We start from the raw sequence: 14,697 nt of genomic DNA on the forward strand, positions 1-14,697 counted from the left end.
TTTTTTTTTCAGCTGAAAGGTCTCACATTTATTACTGAACCAACCTACTGGTATAGAGGCATAGTAACAGAGAAAATCATTCCCTTGATAAGACATGTCTATTGGACAGGTAGGAAGAATGTTTCCATATTGATAGGATAGGAACATGTGATCTCCATGTGGCTTAAATATGTGTGCCAATTATGTTTGCTATTTCATGATGTGCGATGCTTCCTCACAGACCCAGCTTGGTTCTTCTCCAGTGTCTCCTCTTGGAGTTGTACCTGATTTTATTACCAGTTTTCATCCGAATCCACTGGGGAATAGGACGATTCTGCTTTTGTTTCTTGGCCAGGAATTGCTTGATTCTGAAAGTCTTGTGAGAAGACATGGCATGGAACAGTCAACCACACGCAACCAGGATGGCGGCGGAAAGGAGAGAGCTCCTTTCCCTTTTTTTGAAAACCTCAGAGAAGGGTTTTCAGTTGATTTTCTTTAATTAGCAGGCCTCTTCTGAAGAAGGACACAAAATATCAAATGGCATGTGCTCCAGAAGGTAGGATTCTGCTCCCTGAGGACAGCATTAGTGCTCCAGCACCTGACTAGAAACTCTCAGAAGTTCAGCATTACTATTCAGATTAGCCCTCACACTTAGGAGAGTCCAGGTTGACACACCTAGATGAGAAGGTGACCGGTCAACAAATGTTGAAGACTCTGTTCCCCAGGTTCTCTGAACTCTCTGAATAATTCAACCCATGGCATGACTGGGGTTTCCCCCCAGAACACCTTACAACACCCAGATAGGTGGTCTGTGGGTATTGGATAGGAACCCTCATCTCTAGCCCTTCCTTGTCGACAAGAGTGATTCTCTCAACTTTCCTGAGAGTTTCCATCTCAGTTGTCTCTCTGGGCCAACATAATTGATTTAGAAAAGTGGGAAGATGGATAGGGAAAAAAAAAAAGACTTGATCCATGCTAGGAGCTGGTTGTCAGATTCTCTAGGGTAGTGGTTTAGGGGGAGACAAGGAGTTTAAGGTAAACTCCTAGCCTCTCAGCCCAGGAGACTCCTTAACCCCCCAGCCCTTTCTAATCCCACCTCCGTCTATGCCCTCCTATTCTCCAGTTCCATCTTTTCATCATGTGAGATGTATACCTCCTCATACTATTTCCTATTCCTCCCACCCAGAACCTAGATACTAACTGAGTCCTTCTTTATGCCTTGGAGAGCTCAGCTTGACCTCCACCACTTCCACAGCCTTTGAAGGCCTAGGGTTGTCCTGGAAATTTCAGGGATTCACACTGGAGTCTTTAACTCCAGATTCTCTGCATAATCCGTTTTTGTCTTGCATCAACACAGGCATACACCTCATCCCACCCCCTTCAGTATTCCCAGAAGAATGCACTTTCATATATCAGAACTAGTGAGCAGTGCAGCCTTTGCTAAAGCCAGTGCAGGAGTGACCAGAGGGAAAACCCATAGCACACACCATGAAAAACCACTTCAAAATACTCTCTGATTAATTATTTTCCTCCTAAATTCCCTTTTGTGTTGCTGTGCCCCTAAGGGCTCTCAACTCTCCCTCCTCCACCCATCCAGCATCCCACCCTGCTGTTCCTTTTGCCTCTCTCCCAGGGTCACCCCCCTTCCCAATATGGTGATTCTTTTCCCTTATCTTACAGAGCAATCCCCTCTCCCCAGGTCCTGCCCCAGCCTGCACACCTAAACCCATCTTGACTTGAGGAGTAGGAGAGGCCTTTCCTTTAAGATGTTCCAACTTTTAAAGGGAACTTTAGAGTTATTATGAAAATATATTTGGTTAATTTTGAATCTTGCCTATACTAACTTATTCTAAGAAGAGTTTCTTGGGCAGCCCGGGTGGCTCAGCGGTTTGGCACCGCCTTCAGCCCAGGGTGTGATCCTGGAGACCCGGGATTGAGTCCCACGTCGGGCTCCCTGTGTGGAGCCTGCTTCTCCCTCTGCCTCTGTCTCTGCCTCTCTCTCTCAATCTGTGTTCTCATGAGTAAATATATAAAAATCTTTAAAAAAAACGTTTCTTGATTTCTCTTATCTATTTTCTATATCTTTACCAAAATCCCTATTGAAATCTTAATATTTTGAGATCATATATTTCATATCACTATTCAATTTTTCTTTTTATGGTAAATTATATAAAACGTATGATTCAATGAGTTATGACACATACATATACCGGTGAAACAATCACCGGTAAATGTATGTGTCAAGATCTAGAAGATGAGCAAATCTACTAATTTTCTTTTTTTTAAGTGATATTTTATTTTGGGGCATCTAGGTGGCTCAGTAGTTGAGTATCTGCTTTTGGCTTAGGGTGTGATCCCAGTCTGGGGATCGAGTTCCAAATCAGGCTCCTCGTGAGGCGCCTGCTTCTCCCTCTGCCTATGTCTCTGCCTCTCTCATGAATAAACAAATAAAATCTTTTTTTAAAAAGTGATATTTTATTATTTTAAATATTTTATTTATTGAGAGAGAGCATGAGCAGGGGGCAGGGTAGGCAGACAAGCAGACTCCCCACTGAGCAGGGAGCCTGACATGGGGCTGAATCCCAGGACCCTGGGATCAAGACCTGAGCTAAAGTCAGATGCTTAGCTGACTGAGCCACCCAGGAGTCCCTCTTTTATTATTTTTTAAGATTTTATTATATATATATATATTTAAGATTTTACTTATTTATTCATGAGAGGACAGACAGAGAGAGAGAGAGACAGAGACACAGGGAGAGGAAGAAGCAGGCTCCATGCAGGGAGCCCAACGTGGGACTCGATCCCAGGACTCCAGGATCACACCTTGGATTGAAGGTGGTGCTAAACTGCTGAGCCACCTGGGGTGCCCTAAGATTTTATTTTTCAGTAATCTTTATACCCAGTGTGGGGCTCAAACTCACGAGATCAAGATCAAGAACCATATGCTCTTCCAACTGAGCCAGCCAGGTGCCCCTCAACAAATTTTCTAATGAAAAAATTAGTTCCAGTCAAAGTCCAATTGGAAAGAAAAAGTCCAACTGAAGACTCATGATACACTGACCAGATTCATATGAAATTGAGGAAGTATGACCCTTTAGACTCCAAAGGTGTGGGGCTGGAATACACAGTCTTACAGTAGCTCATTGGGACTGATGGTTAGTGGGGCCACTGCTGCTTCCACCTCTTGATTCCCAGGCCATCTACTGTTCCTCTTGAGGGCACATCACCATTTAGGGGTCTCTGATTTAATGAATACACTATATCCTGAAGGATAATACTCTATCCTTTCAGGGTGTTGCCTTAGAGATGGTACCTTGGGCCTTTAGAAGGGCATTTCAGCATTCTATGAGGCTAGCTCCTCCGGGTGCAATATGTGATATCAAGCAGTGCATCCCATGACCATGCGCTCATTCCCATATCTTGTCTACTATGAAGTGAATCCCCTGGTCATATGCTATGCTCAGTGGGATTCCATGCCCGTGGATCAGGCAATCCTTATGACCATAGGGGGTCAAAAGTAACAGAATGAAGATAATGGAAATCATATAGAGAAAAGAGAGATTGTCAATGTACAATAATAGGCAAAGGGAAAGAAAAAAGGATTTTGTAGAATCAGAAAGTTAATCTGCTCCCGAAGTCTGTAAATTCTGGAAAATTCCTAAGAATCCTCAGTCTGAAGTCTCCTAATGGAATGGATGTCTTGTAGTCAAGAGAAAGTGATGTATGGTTTTTCAGTTGGCAAGCATGTATCCAAGGATTAATACTTTTCAGTTTTATGCTCAAGGGCAGTTTTCCTTGACGTCTTTTTGAGAATACAAATCTCCATGTTTTAGATCATATAGACACTGCTAAGGTGGGTGTTCGGCAATTTATAAAAATAAAGCAAAGAAATTTTCATCCACCTTTCCCTCTTGCATGTCTGTTTCTCCCACCAAATTGGCCCAAGGATGAGAGCCATTTCTTAATCATATCTATCTTCCTTCGTCTTCTCCAGAGACCCACATAGGGCCAGGTGCAGATAAATATTTAGGAGAAAATGTTGAACAGAATGGCATTGTGCCCACCTTGCTTGCAGTGGGCTCGCTCTCAACTAGCAGCTGCTCATTCTTCCCGCGTGTCCAGCCTGGTGGATCTGTGCTGTGGCATGCACTTCTTGAGTCCTGAGAGACTGGCCAGATTCCAGGGCAGTACTCACTGCTTGATGAAGCCAGAAGAATGCCTGAAGCGGATGAGCACATTCCCATCCAGTGTGCAAATGGTAGTGAAATCACTGTAGCTTCCTGGGGGGAGTCAAACGCCATGACCCCAACCCCAGCAGGAAGATGCTGGTGGATACATTAATAGAAACAGATTTTCCAGAATGAGGAGTCCTTGAATCTTACTCTATCCAGGGTCATTACCACTGGAGTGCAGCTTTATTTTTTCCTTTGACTTGAACCTGGTGAGACTGCATTTGTAAGAAAATGTTTTCTGATATCCTCACTTGCTCAATGGTGGAATGGCTGCCGTGGGAAGTTATGAGTTCCCTGCCTGGGGTGCTGGATAACTAACTAATTGGCAGAGATGTGGTGGAGGTGGAGAGGACTCCCAGCCCCAAGATGCTATGAGTCCCATTGTCCCCAGGAGGCTGCCAGAGGTACGCAATCTGATGCGGATTTCACAATGCAGTTTTGAGGTTAGTGATGCAAGTTCATTCAGGAGAAAACTGTGGCTGGTGAGACCGACCCCAGGCTGCTACTGGGGCTCAAAGGGCCTGACTCAAGCTTCATATCCCCTGCCAGCATTTCACAGAGAAGAGATGTTGTCTCTGGTTCTTCTTCCTCTGCTCATTCCCTGAAGGCAGGTGACTGGTCTTCAGCCCTTCTCACTTCATTCTGCACAACCCCCCTGGGAAATCTCAACCACACCCCTGACTTCAGCCCCTACCTCTGTAATGATAAATCCTAACGCTGTGTCTCCAGCCTTGACCTCATCCCTTAGCAACAGACCCATCTAACAAACAGTTTCTTGAACATCTCCATCTTGTCATCCTACATCATAAACACAATGTGTCCCAAATTAGGATGGTTTCTCCTGCCTTCAAGCCTGATACTCTTCACCCAACCAGCCACACCCATACAGAAACTCCATCTCCCTCTTAAGTCCGCTTCTACCTTGCAGTCATGTTCTGTGCGTGCTACACTTTCAGTGTCTCTTTTTATCAGCCTGTTTTATTCCAGTTCTATGGACACTCACTGGTCCTTTTGTGCCAGCTTCCTCTTTTTTAACCACACTCGTGCTGCTGCCAGAGTGACTATCCTTCAGTGTAGGTGGGATCATGTCGCTCCCCTCCAAACAAGAATAAAACATAAAGACTGACAATATCAAGTGTTGGCAAGGATAAAGAGCTACCAGAACTCCTATGCATTTTTGGTGGGAGTGTAAATGGACAGAACAGCTTTGGAAAACTAATAGTGTCTATTCATATAGATATTTGCATACCCTATGACCCTATAGTTCTACTATTGAATAGGTACCCAACAAATGTACATCCATAAAAGCACCAAAAGATATGTGCAATGAGATTTACAGCTCCTATCTGGAAACTACACAATGCTTGTTAGCAGTTATAATTCATTCATATAATGGAATATTAGCAATGATAAAGAAAAAACTACACATATATAGCAACATGACAAGTCTTGAAAACATTATATTGAGTGAAAGAAGCCAAATGCAAGAAAATAGGGAAAACTAGTTTATGATGTTAAAGTCAGGATAGTGGTTTCTCTTGGGTAGTTCCTGAAAGGGGGGCAACAGGGATTTTGAGAGTTTTAGTAATGAGCTGTTTCTTTAGCTGGGTGATGTTTATATAGGTGTGGTCAGTTTCTGAAAATGTTTACAATTTTCTATATATATGCCGTATTTCAAAAAAGTTTACTAGAACACCCCCAATCACATATACACCAAAACAAAATTGCTTCCATGTTTCTGGTACCCGGAGGAAACATTTCCAAGTCCTCGCAGAATATTCAGTGTTCTCAGTGGTATGACCCAGTCTACCAAGCACCTCCTTCCCACCTGTGTCATGTGTGTCATCCACACTAGGTCACTCCTTGATTTCCTCTCATATCCCTGTGCCCATGCTTCTACAGTTTCTTCTGCCCAGAATATCTTTCTTTATCTGGCTTTTGGCTGAAAATGCCACATCCTCTGTGAGGCCTTCCTTGATTTCTCAGACCACACAGATCTTTCCTGGTGTTGCATTCACATGGCAATCTGCTTTCCTTCTCTCACAGCTCTTAGCTCCCTCTTGCATGTGTTTCCTTGACTGGAGATAAAGCCTCAAAGTGGTAGGAACAGTATCTTATTCATCTTTGTGAAGCCTCTTGGGGCCAGTGCTGTGCCTGCTACAGTGCTTGAGCTAAAAAAATGTTTGACAAAGAATTGTGTGCTCTGAGTTAAGCCACAGTTTGTACTGCCAGAAAGCCAAGACATCCAGCATGCCTGCAAAAAAGTTTTTGCCAAGAGCCAAGTCCCTTTGGAAGTAAACACATCCTGCAGTCCTTTATTGGCTGCTGACAGCCAAGTAGATGTAAATATGTTGTGCAGTATTGTGGGCGTGTCCAATTAGACTTGGTGAGACCCAGCAGCCCCACTAACATGAATAAGCCGTGCAAATATGTGGTTAATGACCATGTCGCTCCGTGTCAATTCTTAATCCCAGATAATTAGCAGATAGATAATTGGTAGAAGAATGGAAGGTGCTGATGGATGTCCCATCACTTGGGTGAAGCTAATGATCCTCTGTGGATTAAGACCCACCCTCTGTAAGTGTTGATGTCTCCTATTTGAAATGCTCCTTTTGAAAGGGCCTAGATCCAAGAAGAGGTGTCAGGAACTCCAGAGCGGGACGTAGGCATCTGCACTAATTCCCAGGCTGCTTCCATAGAAGGTGGGTGGTGGAGCTTCATTGCTGCCATCTTAGTGCAGACAGCTGAGTCCTGTACTGCCCTTGACTTGGTGGGTAATTCTGAGTAGATTTTTTTTCCTTTCTTTATTTTACCACTTGTCTAATGGTAAAAGGTAGAAAGGATAGGATGGGCATGTTGACTTGTGAACCGATTGTAGATATGAATTTCCCTACTCTGTTCCTTCTTGGCTGCATCAGAGAGATAGTTTGCTGGCCTGGATGATAGGACGCTTTGGAGGGGACATTCTAGGGGAGAAATAAGTATCTGAGATGTAAGCGGACAATATCTTACATGAGGTGAATCAGGGCCAGCTAGCTGTCCACTGAGATGGTACACTTATTTCCACAGTATGGAAAAAGCTGGCCAGCCAGTGAGTCTGTTTTCCAGCCCCCTTTGCACTGACCTGGGGGCTTGGGAGTGGTTCTCACTAGTGGAAGGTGAGTGTAAGTGGCGTGTGTCACTTCTGGGCCTAGCTGAAGAAGAAGGTGCTCAATTAGCACATGGAAAGCCACCTGGTGATTGGGAACACCCTGGATGGAGTGTTTACAAGTGGAAAATAAAATCCCATTGTGTCAAAATTTCAAAATTCTGGGGTTTACTTGTTATAGAAGTGGGAGGTCCCTAATGAACTAGGTACGTAATCAAGGAATCAGTTTCTTTCCATGATACTAATACTGAGAACTGGAAAGGGAAATTCACTTATGGTCCACAAATATTTACTAAGCACCTTCTCTGTATCAGGTGCTATACCTACTATATGTAGGTACCATGTTGAGTGGCTGTTTTGGGATAAATGAATCAATGTGGAGGAAAACATCAAGTTAATACTAGTATTGGTTGCATATAGATATAGCAAAACAAACAAAATACAAAGAAGAAGCTGGCCTTGAATGACTGGAGGGTCAACACTGAACCTATATCAGATTATATCTCGCACATGATAGGTTATTTTTCTATACTGGTAAACCCCTATGAGCCAGGACAATGTTAGATAGTAGGAATAAGGAGTGAATAAGTCACTGCTCTGTTCTTTTTTTTTTTTAAAGATTTTATTTATTTATTCATGATAGTCACAAAGAGAGAGAGAGAGGCAGAGACACAGGCAGAGGGAGAAGCAGGCTCCATGCAGGGAGCCCGACGTGGGACTCGATCCCGGGTCTCCAGGATCGCGCCCTGGGCCAAAGGCAGGCGCCAAACCGCTGCGCCACCCAGGGATCCCCACTGTTCTGTTCTTAAGGTGCTCATAACCTAGGGCAGTGCTTCTCAGTGGTTCTCATCTCAAAGGGATAATTTTAACCCTTTGTGGACATTTGGTAATCTCTGGAGATACTTTTGGCTGTCACAGGGGATGGGGGTAGGAAAGAAGAGGGGAGGTATCGGCATCTAGTAGGTAGGGGCCAGAGATACTGTCAAATGTCCTACAATGCACAGACAGTCCCCTATAACAAAATATTATCTGGATCTAAATCTCAATAGTGCCAAGGTTGAAAAACTGGTTAGTGGAATCCTAAGAAGAGAGAGATAAAGAGATGAATCTGCTAGATGCTTCAAATGTATAGGAACAAACACCTAGTGTGATGCTTTTGTGGGATAAAAGATTCATTTCTACTGAGGAGATTTTGTAAAGGCCTTGGGATGTTGGATGTGAGTGGGCTGCAGATCGTACTATCCCAAGGGACATAAACAACAACCCTGGGGAACATCACTGAGCAGCTTGCCAAAGCTGAAAGAGGTGAGCCCCAGTTACAGCTGTGAATTATGTCAGGGGAAGCATTGATTGGGTGGGCCTGGTATAGTGGGTGTGAAGATGCTTTGTAAAGGGTAAAATTTGGGCCATGACAATAGTTATTATAAAGAAATGGACTACATGTTAGAGGTTGGTTTGGATATAACTTTTTAAACTCCTGTGGAATGATTTTGTTGCCATAGACAATCTTTTTGTCCTGAACTCAGTGGCAAACTTCTTTTTTCCAGGGGTTCTCCCCCAGTGAGCTAGTAGCACCAGGTTACACCAACCCAAGGAACACCAGTTGTATTGCCCACAAGACCAATTCTGTAGACAATTATGTGCATGCTGACCTTGAAGTTACACACCCTGGGAAGCCCTGGGTTTAACAACTTTTACATTTGACAAACTATTCATGTTCATGAGAATGAAATCTAAAGGAAGCTCTGCAGTGGAATCAGGTGTAGAAGAGTGAGCTTTGGACTCAGGAGGCCAATTTCGAGGCCATTACCATAGGCAGTTAGGTCACACCTTTTGAGCTTTAGATAGTAAGAGATTTCTATGGAATGTGGAACCCAAGATTTTTGAACCTAAATTCAGTGTTCTTTAAAAAAGTAAAAAGGATTTAGTGAAATATATCATCCATATAAAAGAGGCAATGGTACAATATTCTTCGACTCCTTTTCCTCCTGCTCCTTCTTCTTCTTCATTATCATCATCATCATCATCATCATTAAATGACCACCCTTGAACCAACTGCCCAACATAAAAGATCAGAACATTATTATAGACCCCTTGGGGTTCCTCTCCCCTATTGCTTCCTAATTCTTCCCAGACCAAGATAACTACTAACAAAAAATTTGTGCTAATCACTCTCATGTATTTCTTTGTAGCTGTATGATGATTTGGAGGACTGACATTCAGCCCATTAATCAGATATAGCATTTCCCATTATTTGCAGCTGGTGTCTGTTTTGATTGGCTGGGTGTCCACTCTGATTGGTTGGTGCCTGAATAGTCAGCAAATTTCTAATATCACTCCAATATGTGTGAATCCCTAAATAAGAAAGGTGTTGTTTAGTTTTATCCATTTAGCATTTTTGTGAGTGAATCAGGAGGCATGTATCCATCTGTGCCTTTTCTTTTTCCTGCTCAACATTTTGTTTTTAAGATTCATCCATTTGGATGTGAGTAGGTGTAGTTCATTCATTTTCACTTCCAAGCAGTATTGCATTGTATAAATATACCACAATTTATTTATGCACTCTGATGTGACGGACATTTGTGGGGATTTTTCAGATATGTAATACCATAATGTATTGCTATGGATATTCTTGTACACATCTTCTGGCGTACAGTGTGCAAGATGTACTGCATCTGTGTTTATGTCCTCTCTTCCTTAACTAACTGTACCTATTTGAGGCTTCTCTACTGTCTTTTAATGTCTTTCTCTTTTAATTTTTTTATTTTCTTTCTTTTTTCTTTTTTTTTCTTTCTTTCTCTTTTTATTAATCTCATCAGAAGTTTGTCTAGTTCATTAAGCTTTTCAAAAATATGGATTTTACTTCTGTTGATGTCTATTGTGTTTTTATATTTTATTCTTTCTCTTATCTATCTTCTACTTTTTGGGATTTATTATTGTTATAATTTTTAATTTCTTATGCTAGAATGCTTCGCTGACTATTAATTGAATAGCTTTTTAAAAAGATTTTACTTATTTATTCATGAGAGACACACACAGAGAGAGGCAGAGACACAAGCAGGCTCCATGCAGGGAGCCCGACGTGGGACTCGATCCTGGGTCCCCAGGATCACGCCCTGGGCCAAAGGCAGATGCCAAACTGCTGAGCCACTCAGGGACCCCCAGAATAGTTTCTTTTTAGGATAAGCATGAAGGCTCTAATTTTCCCTCAAAATGCCACTTTGACTCCATCCCTCAGGTCTCAATATGTGATGTTTTAGTTATGGTTTGATCTTAAATATTTTTCAATTTCTGTAAGATTTCTTCTTTGAGTTGTAAATTTTCCAAACATGTAGTATTCTGTAATTCTTCTTTTGTTATTGATTCCTAATTTAAATACATTGTGGTCAGAGTTGATGGTCAGAACAAGCCTCAAATGATTTGTTCTGTATTTGTAAATGTTCCAAGTGTGCAAACAAGGAATGTGTTTTCTTCTTCTCTTGGGTGCCATAGTTCACGAATGACCTTGGGCTTATTAACTGAGTTGTTAAAATATTCCTTATTCTTGCTAATATTTTTTGTTTTATCTTTTATTACTGAGAGAGATGTATTCTCTGTGATGGTATATTTGTTTTTTTTTTTAAATTTTTTATTTATTTATGATAGTCACAGAGAGAGAGAGAGAGGCAGAAACACAGGCAGAGGGAGAAGCAGGCTCCATGCACCGGGAGCCCGATGTGGGACTCGATCCCGGGTCTCCAGGATCGCGCCCTGGGCCAAAGGCAGGCGCTAAACCTCTGCGCCACCCAGGGATCCCCTGTGATGGTATATTTGTTAAAATATTAGTTCTGCCAACTTTTGCTCTATATTTTAAAGTTAGTTGTTAGATGCATACAAGTTTAGAATTATTGGACAGCCCCGGTGGAGCAGCGGTTTAGCGCCGCCTGCTGCCTGGGGCGTGATCCTGGGGACCCTGGATGGAGTCCCACGTTGGGCTCTCTGCGTGGAGCCTGCTTCTCCCTCTGCCTGTGTCTCTGCCTCTCTCTCTGTGTCTCTATGAATAAATAAATAAAATCTTTTTAAAAAAAGTTTAAAATTATTATATTCCTGGTGATTTGAACATGTTATTGTTACAAGGTGGTCCACCTTATTTCTTGTGAGGGTTTTTTCTTTTTTCTATGAAATATATTTTGTCTTACATTATCAGGTTTATTTATTAATCCGACATATTTTTATATTAACATTTAATACCTTTAGATAATTATAGATTCATATGCACTTGTAGGAAATAATAGACAGAAATCCTTGAACAGCTTGGCATCACTAAGCTGTTCTCCACTACTGTAATTTTTTCATTTCAAAAACATTGTTATAAATGGAATTATACAGCACCATAGCCTATTGGGATTAGCTTTTCTTTCACTCAACATAATTCTCTAGAGGTTCATCCAAGTTATTGTGTATATTGATAATTCATTCCTTTTTATTTTTTTTCATTCCTTTTTATTGCTAGGCAGTATTCCATGGTATGGGTGTACCAGAGTTTAACTATTTAACCACTGAAAGACACCTGGGTTTTTTCTAGGTTTTTGTTGTTGTTGTTGCTATTATGCATAAACTGCTATAAATATTCATGTACAGGCTTTTGTGTGAACATAGCTCTTTATTTCTGTGGGATAAATGCCCAAAAGTGCAATTGCTGAGTATGGTTGTTGCATGTTTAGCTTTATAAAAAACTGCCAAATTGTTTTCCAGAGTAGCATCATCATTTTACCTCTCCACTCTTACATTCCCAGTAGTAACACTGATCCAGTTTCTCCGACTCCAGGCCAGGATTTGGTGTTGTCACTTTTTGTTTTATTTTAGTCATTGTGGTAAGTCTGTAGTGATATGTCATTGTGGTTTTAATTTGCATTTCCCTAATGGCTAATGATGTTGAACATCTTTTCATGTGCTTATTTGCTGTCTGTATATCATCTTTGGTGCAATATTTCTTTTACCGTTTTCTAGTTGGATTTTTTTTCCTTACTGTTGAGTTTTGAGAGTTGTCTATATATTCTAGATCTAAGTCTTTTGTCACATATGCGGTTTGAAATATTTTCTTCCAGTTTGTAGTTTGTCTTTTCTTCCTCTTAACAGAGTCTTTCACAAATGTTTTTAATTTTAATAAAGTCCTATTTAGAAATTTTTCCACTTATTTATTATGCTTTTGCTGCCAAGTTTAAGAACTTTTTGTCTGCCTAGTCCTACTTCCCAAAGATTTTCTCCCATCTTTTTTCTAAAAATTTTAGAGTTTCACATTTTCTATTTAAGCCTATAATCCATTTTAAGTTAATTTTTGTATAAAGTATGAGAGACTGAGGTGTTTTTGTTGTTGCTGTTGTTTCAGTTTTTTGCCTGTGTGTGTCCATCTGCTGCAACACTATTGAAAAGGCAGTCTTTCCTCTATTGAATTACTTTTGCACCTTTGTCAAAAATAACTTGGTGGGACACCTGGTTGGCTCAGTGGTTGAGCATCTGCCTTCAGCTCCAGTTGTGGTCCCGGGGTCCTAGGATCGAGTCCCATATCAGGCGCCCCACAGGGAACCTGCTTTTCCCTCTGCCTATGTCTCTACCTCTTTCTTTGTGTCTCTCATGAATAAATAAAATCTTGAAAACAAAATAATTTGGTAATGTTTGCGTGGGTATATTTTGCAGTTCTCTACTTTTTTTTCATTGACACATGTCTTTCCTTCTATTAATACCACACAGTCTTGATTACTATAGTACATAAGAAGTCTTGAAATTGGGTAAATGCTTCCTCTCAGTTTGCAGTGGACTACATGTTCATGTCCTCTCAAAATTCTTTTGCTGAAATCCTATCCCCTGATGTTGAAGGTATTAGGAGATGGGGGCTTTGGAAGGTAATTAGGCCATGAGGGTGAGGCCCTCATGAATGAGATTAGTGCTCTTATAAAAAGACCCCAAAAAGCTCTCATACTCTTTAGACTATGTGAGGATACAATGAAAAGTTGGCAATCTGCAATCTGGAAGAAGGCTCTCACCAGAACCCAACCATGCTGGTGCCCTGACCTCAGACTTCCAGCTTCCAAAACTGTCAGAAATAAATTCTTATTGTTTGTAAACCATCCGGTCTATGATAGTAGCCCAAACTGAGTAAGATATACTTTAACTGAGTAAGATATACATATTCTTTTTTCAAAATCATTTTAACTATTCTAGTTTATATACATTTACATACATTTTAGAAGAATCTTGTCTATATCAATAAAAGCTCTTGCTGGGATTTTGATAGAATTACATTAAATCTGTAAATCAATTTGGGGAGAATTGATAGCTTCATTTGTTGAGTTTTCCAACCATGAACATGGTATGTCTCTCCATTTATTTAGATTTTCTTTGATTTCTTTCATCAGAATTTTGGAATTTTTAGCATACATGTTCTTTACATGTTTTGTTAGATTTACATATAATTTTTAAGTGATTGTATTTTTACTTTTAATGTCCACATTTTCATTATTAGTACATAGAAATAAGTTTTTTTGGATATGTTTATATTGTATCCTGTGACCTTGCTGGACTCACTTACTAGTTCTGAGAGTTCTCTCTTTCTTTCTTTCTTTCTTTCTTTCTTTTCCCTCCTTTCTTCCTTCCTTCTTTTTCTTTTTCTTTTTGTGACTTTTTTCTTCTTTAGCCTGTCAATATGGTGGACTACAATGATTAACTTTTGACTGTTGAACTAGTTTTGCATCTCTGAAATAAACTCTTGATTGTTCATGATCTGGAATTCTCTTCATATTGCTGAATCTATTTGCTAATATTTTATTAAAGACTTTTCTGTCTATATTTATGAGGAATAGTGGTCTATAGCTTATATATATATGTATACATATATAGTTTATATATGTATAAATATACATACATATTTGGTAAATCCTAATCTGATTTTGGTATCAGGGTAATAGTAGCTTCATAAAATGAATTGGGACATATTTCTTTCTCTTCTATTTCTTGGGAGAGATTACATAATTGTTATTAATTCTTAAAAAATTTTGTGGAATTCTCCAGTGAAATTATCTGGGCCTGGAAATCTCTTTTTTAGAAGTTAAAAAAAGTTACAAGTTCAGTTTCCTTTATCTTTATAAGGTTTTTCAAACAATCTACTTCATATTTGGGGAGTTGTTATAGTTTTTGTCTTTTGAGGAATTGGTCCATTTTATCTAGGTTGTCAAAGTTCTGTGTTTTGTATTGTTTATAGAATTCCCTTGTTATCTTTTTGATGTCTGTGGGGTCTGTAGTGATATCCTTTGTTTCATTCCTGATGTTGGTGATTTGTCTCCCTCTCTCTTTTTTCCTTCA

At 40.4% G+C, this 14,697-nt stretch overlaps 1 protein-coding gene across 1 annotated transcript; it reads right to left on the bottom strand.

Annotated features, from left to right (window-relative positions):
• Nucleotides 1-370, bottom strand: LOC129495192 (60S ribosomal protein L39-like). Its single transcript, XM_055302626.1, has one exon. It carries the CDS (start codon nt 368-370, stop codon nt 215-217), a length of 156 nt encoding a protein of 51 aa, XP_055158601.1. The 3' UTR covers nt 1-214.
• Nucleotides 371-14,697: the final 14,327 nt, after the last annotated feature.

The sequence above is a fragment of the Nyctereutes procyonoides genome, unplaced genomic scaffold, assembly GCF_905146905.1.
Source record: "Nyctereutes procyonoides isolate TBG_1078 unplaced genomic scaffold, NYPRO_anot_genome, whole genome shotgun sequence".
NCBI classification, from domain to species: Eukaryota; Metazoa; Chordata; class Mammalia; order Carnivora; family Canidae; genus Nyctereutes; species Nyctereutes procyonoides.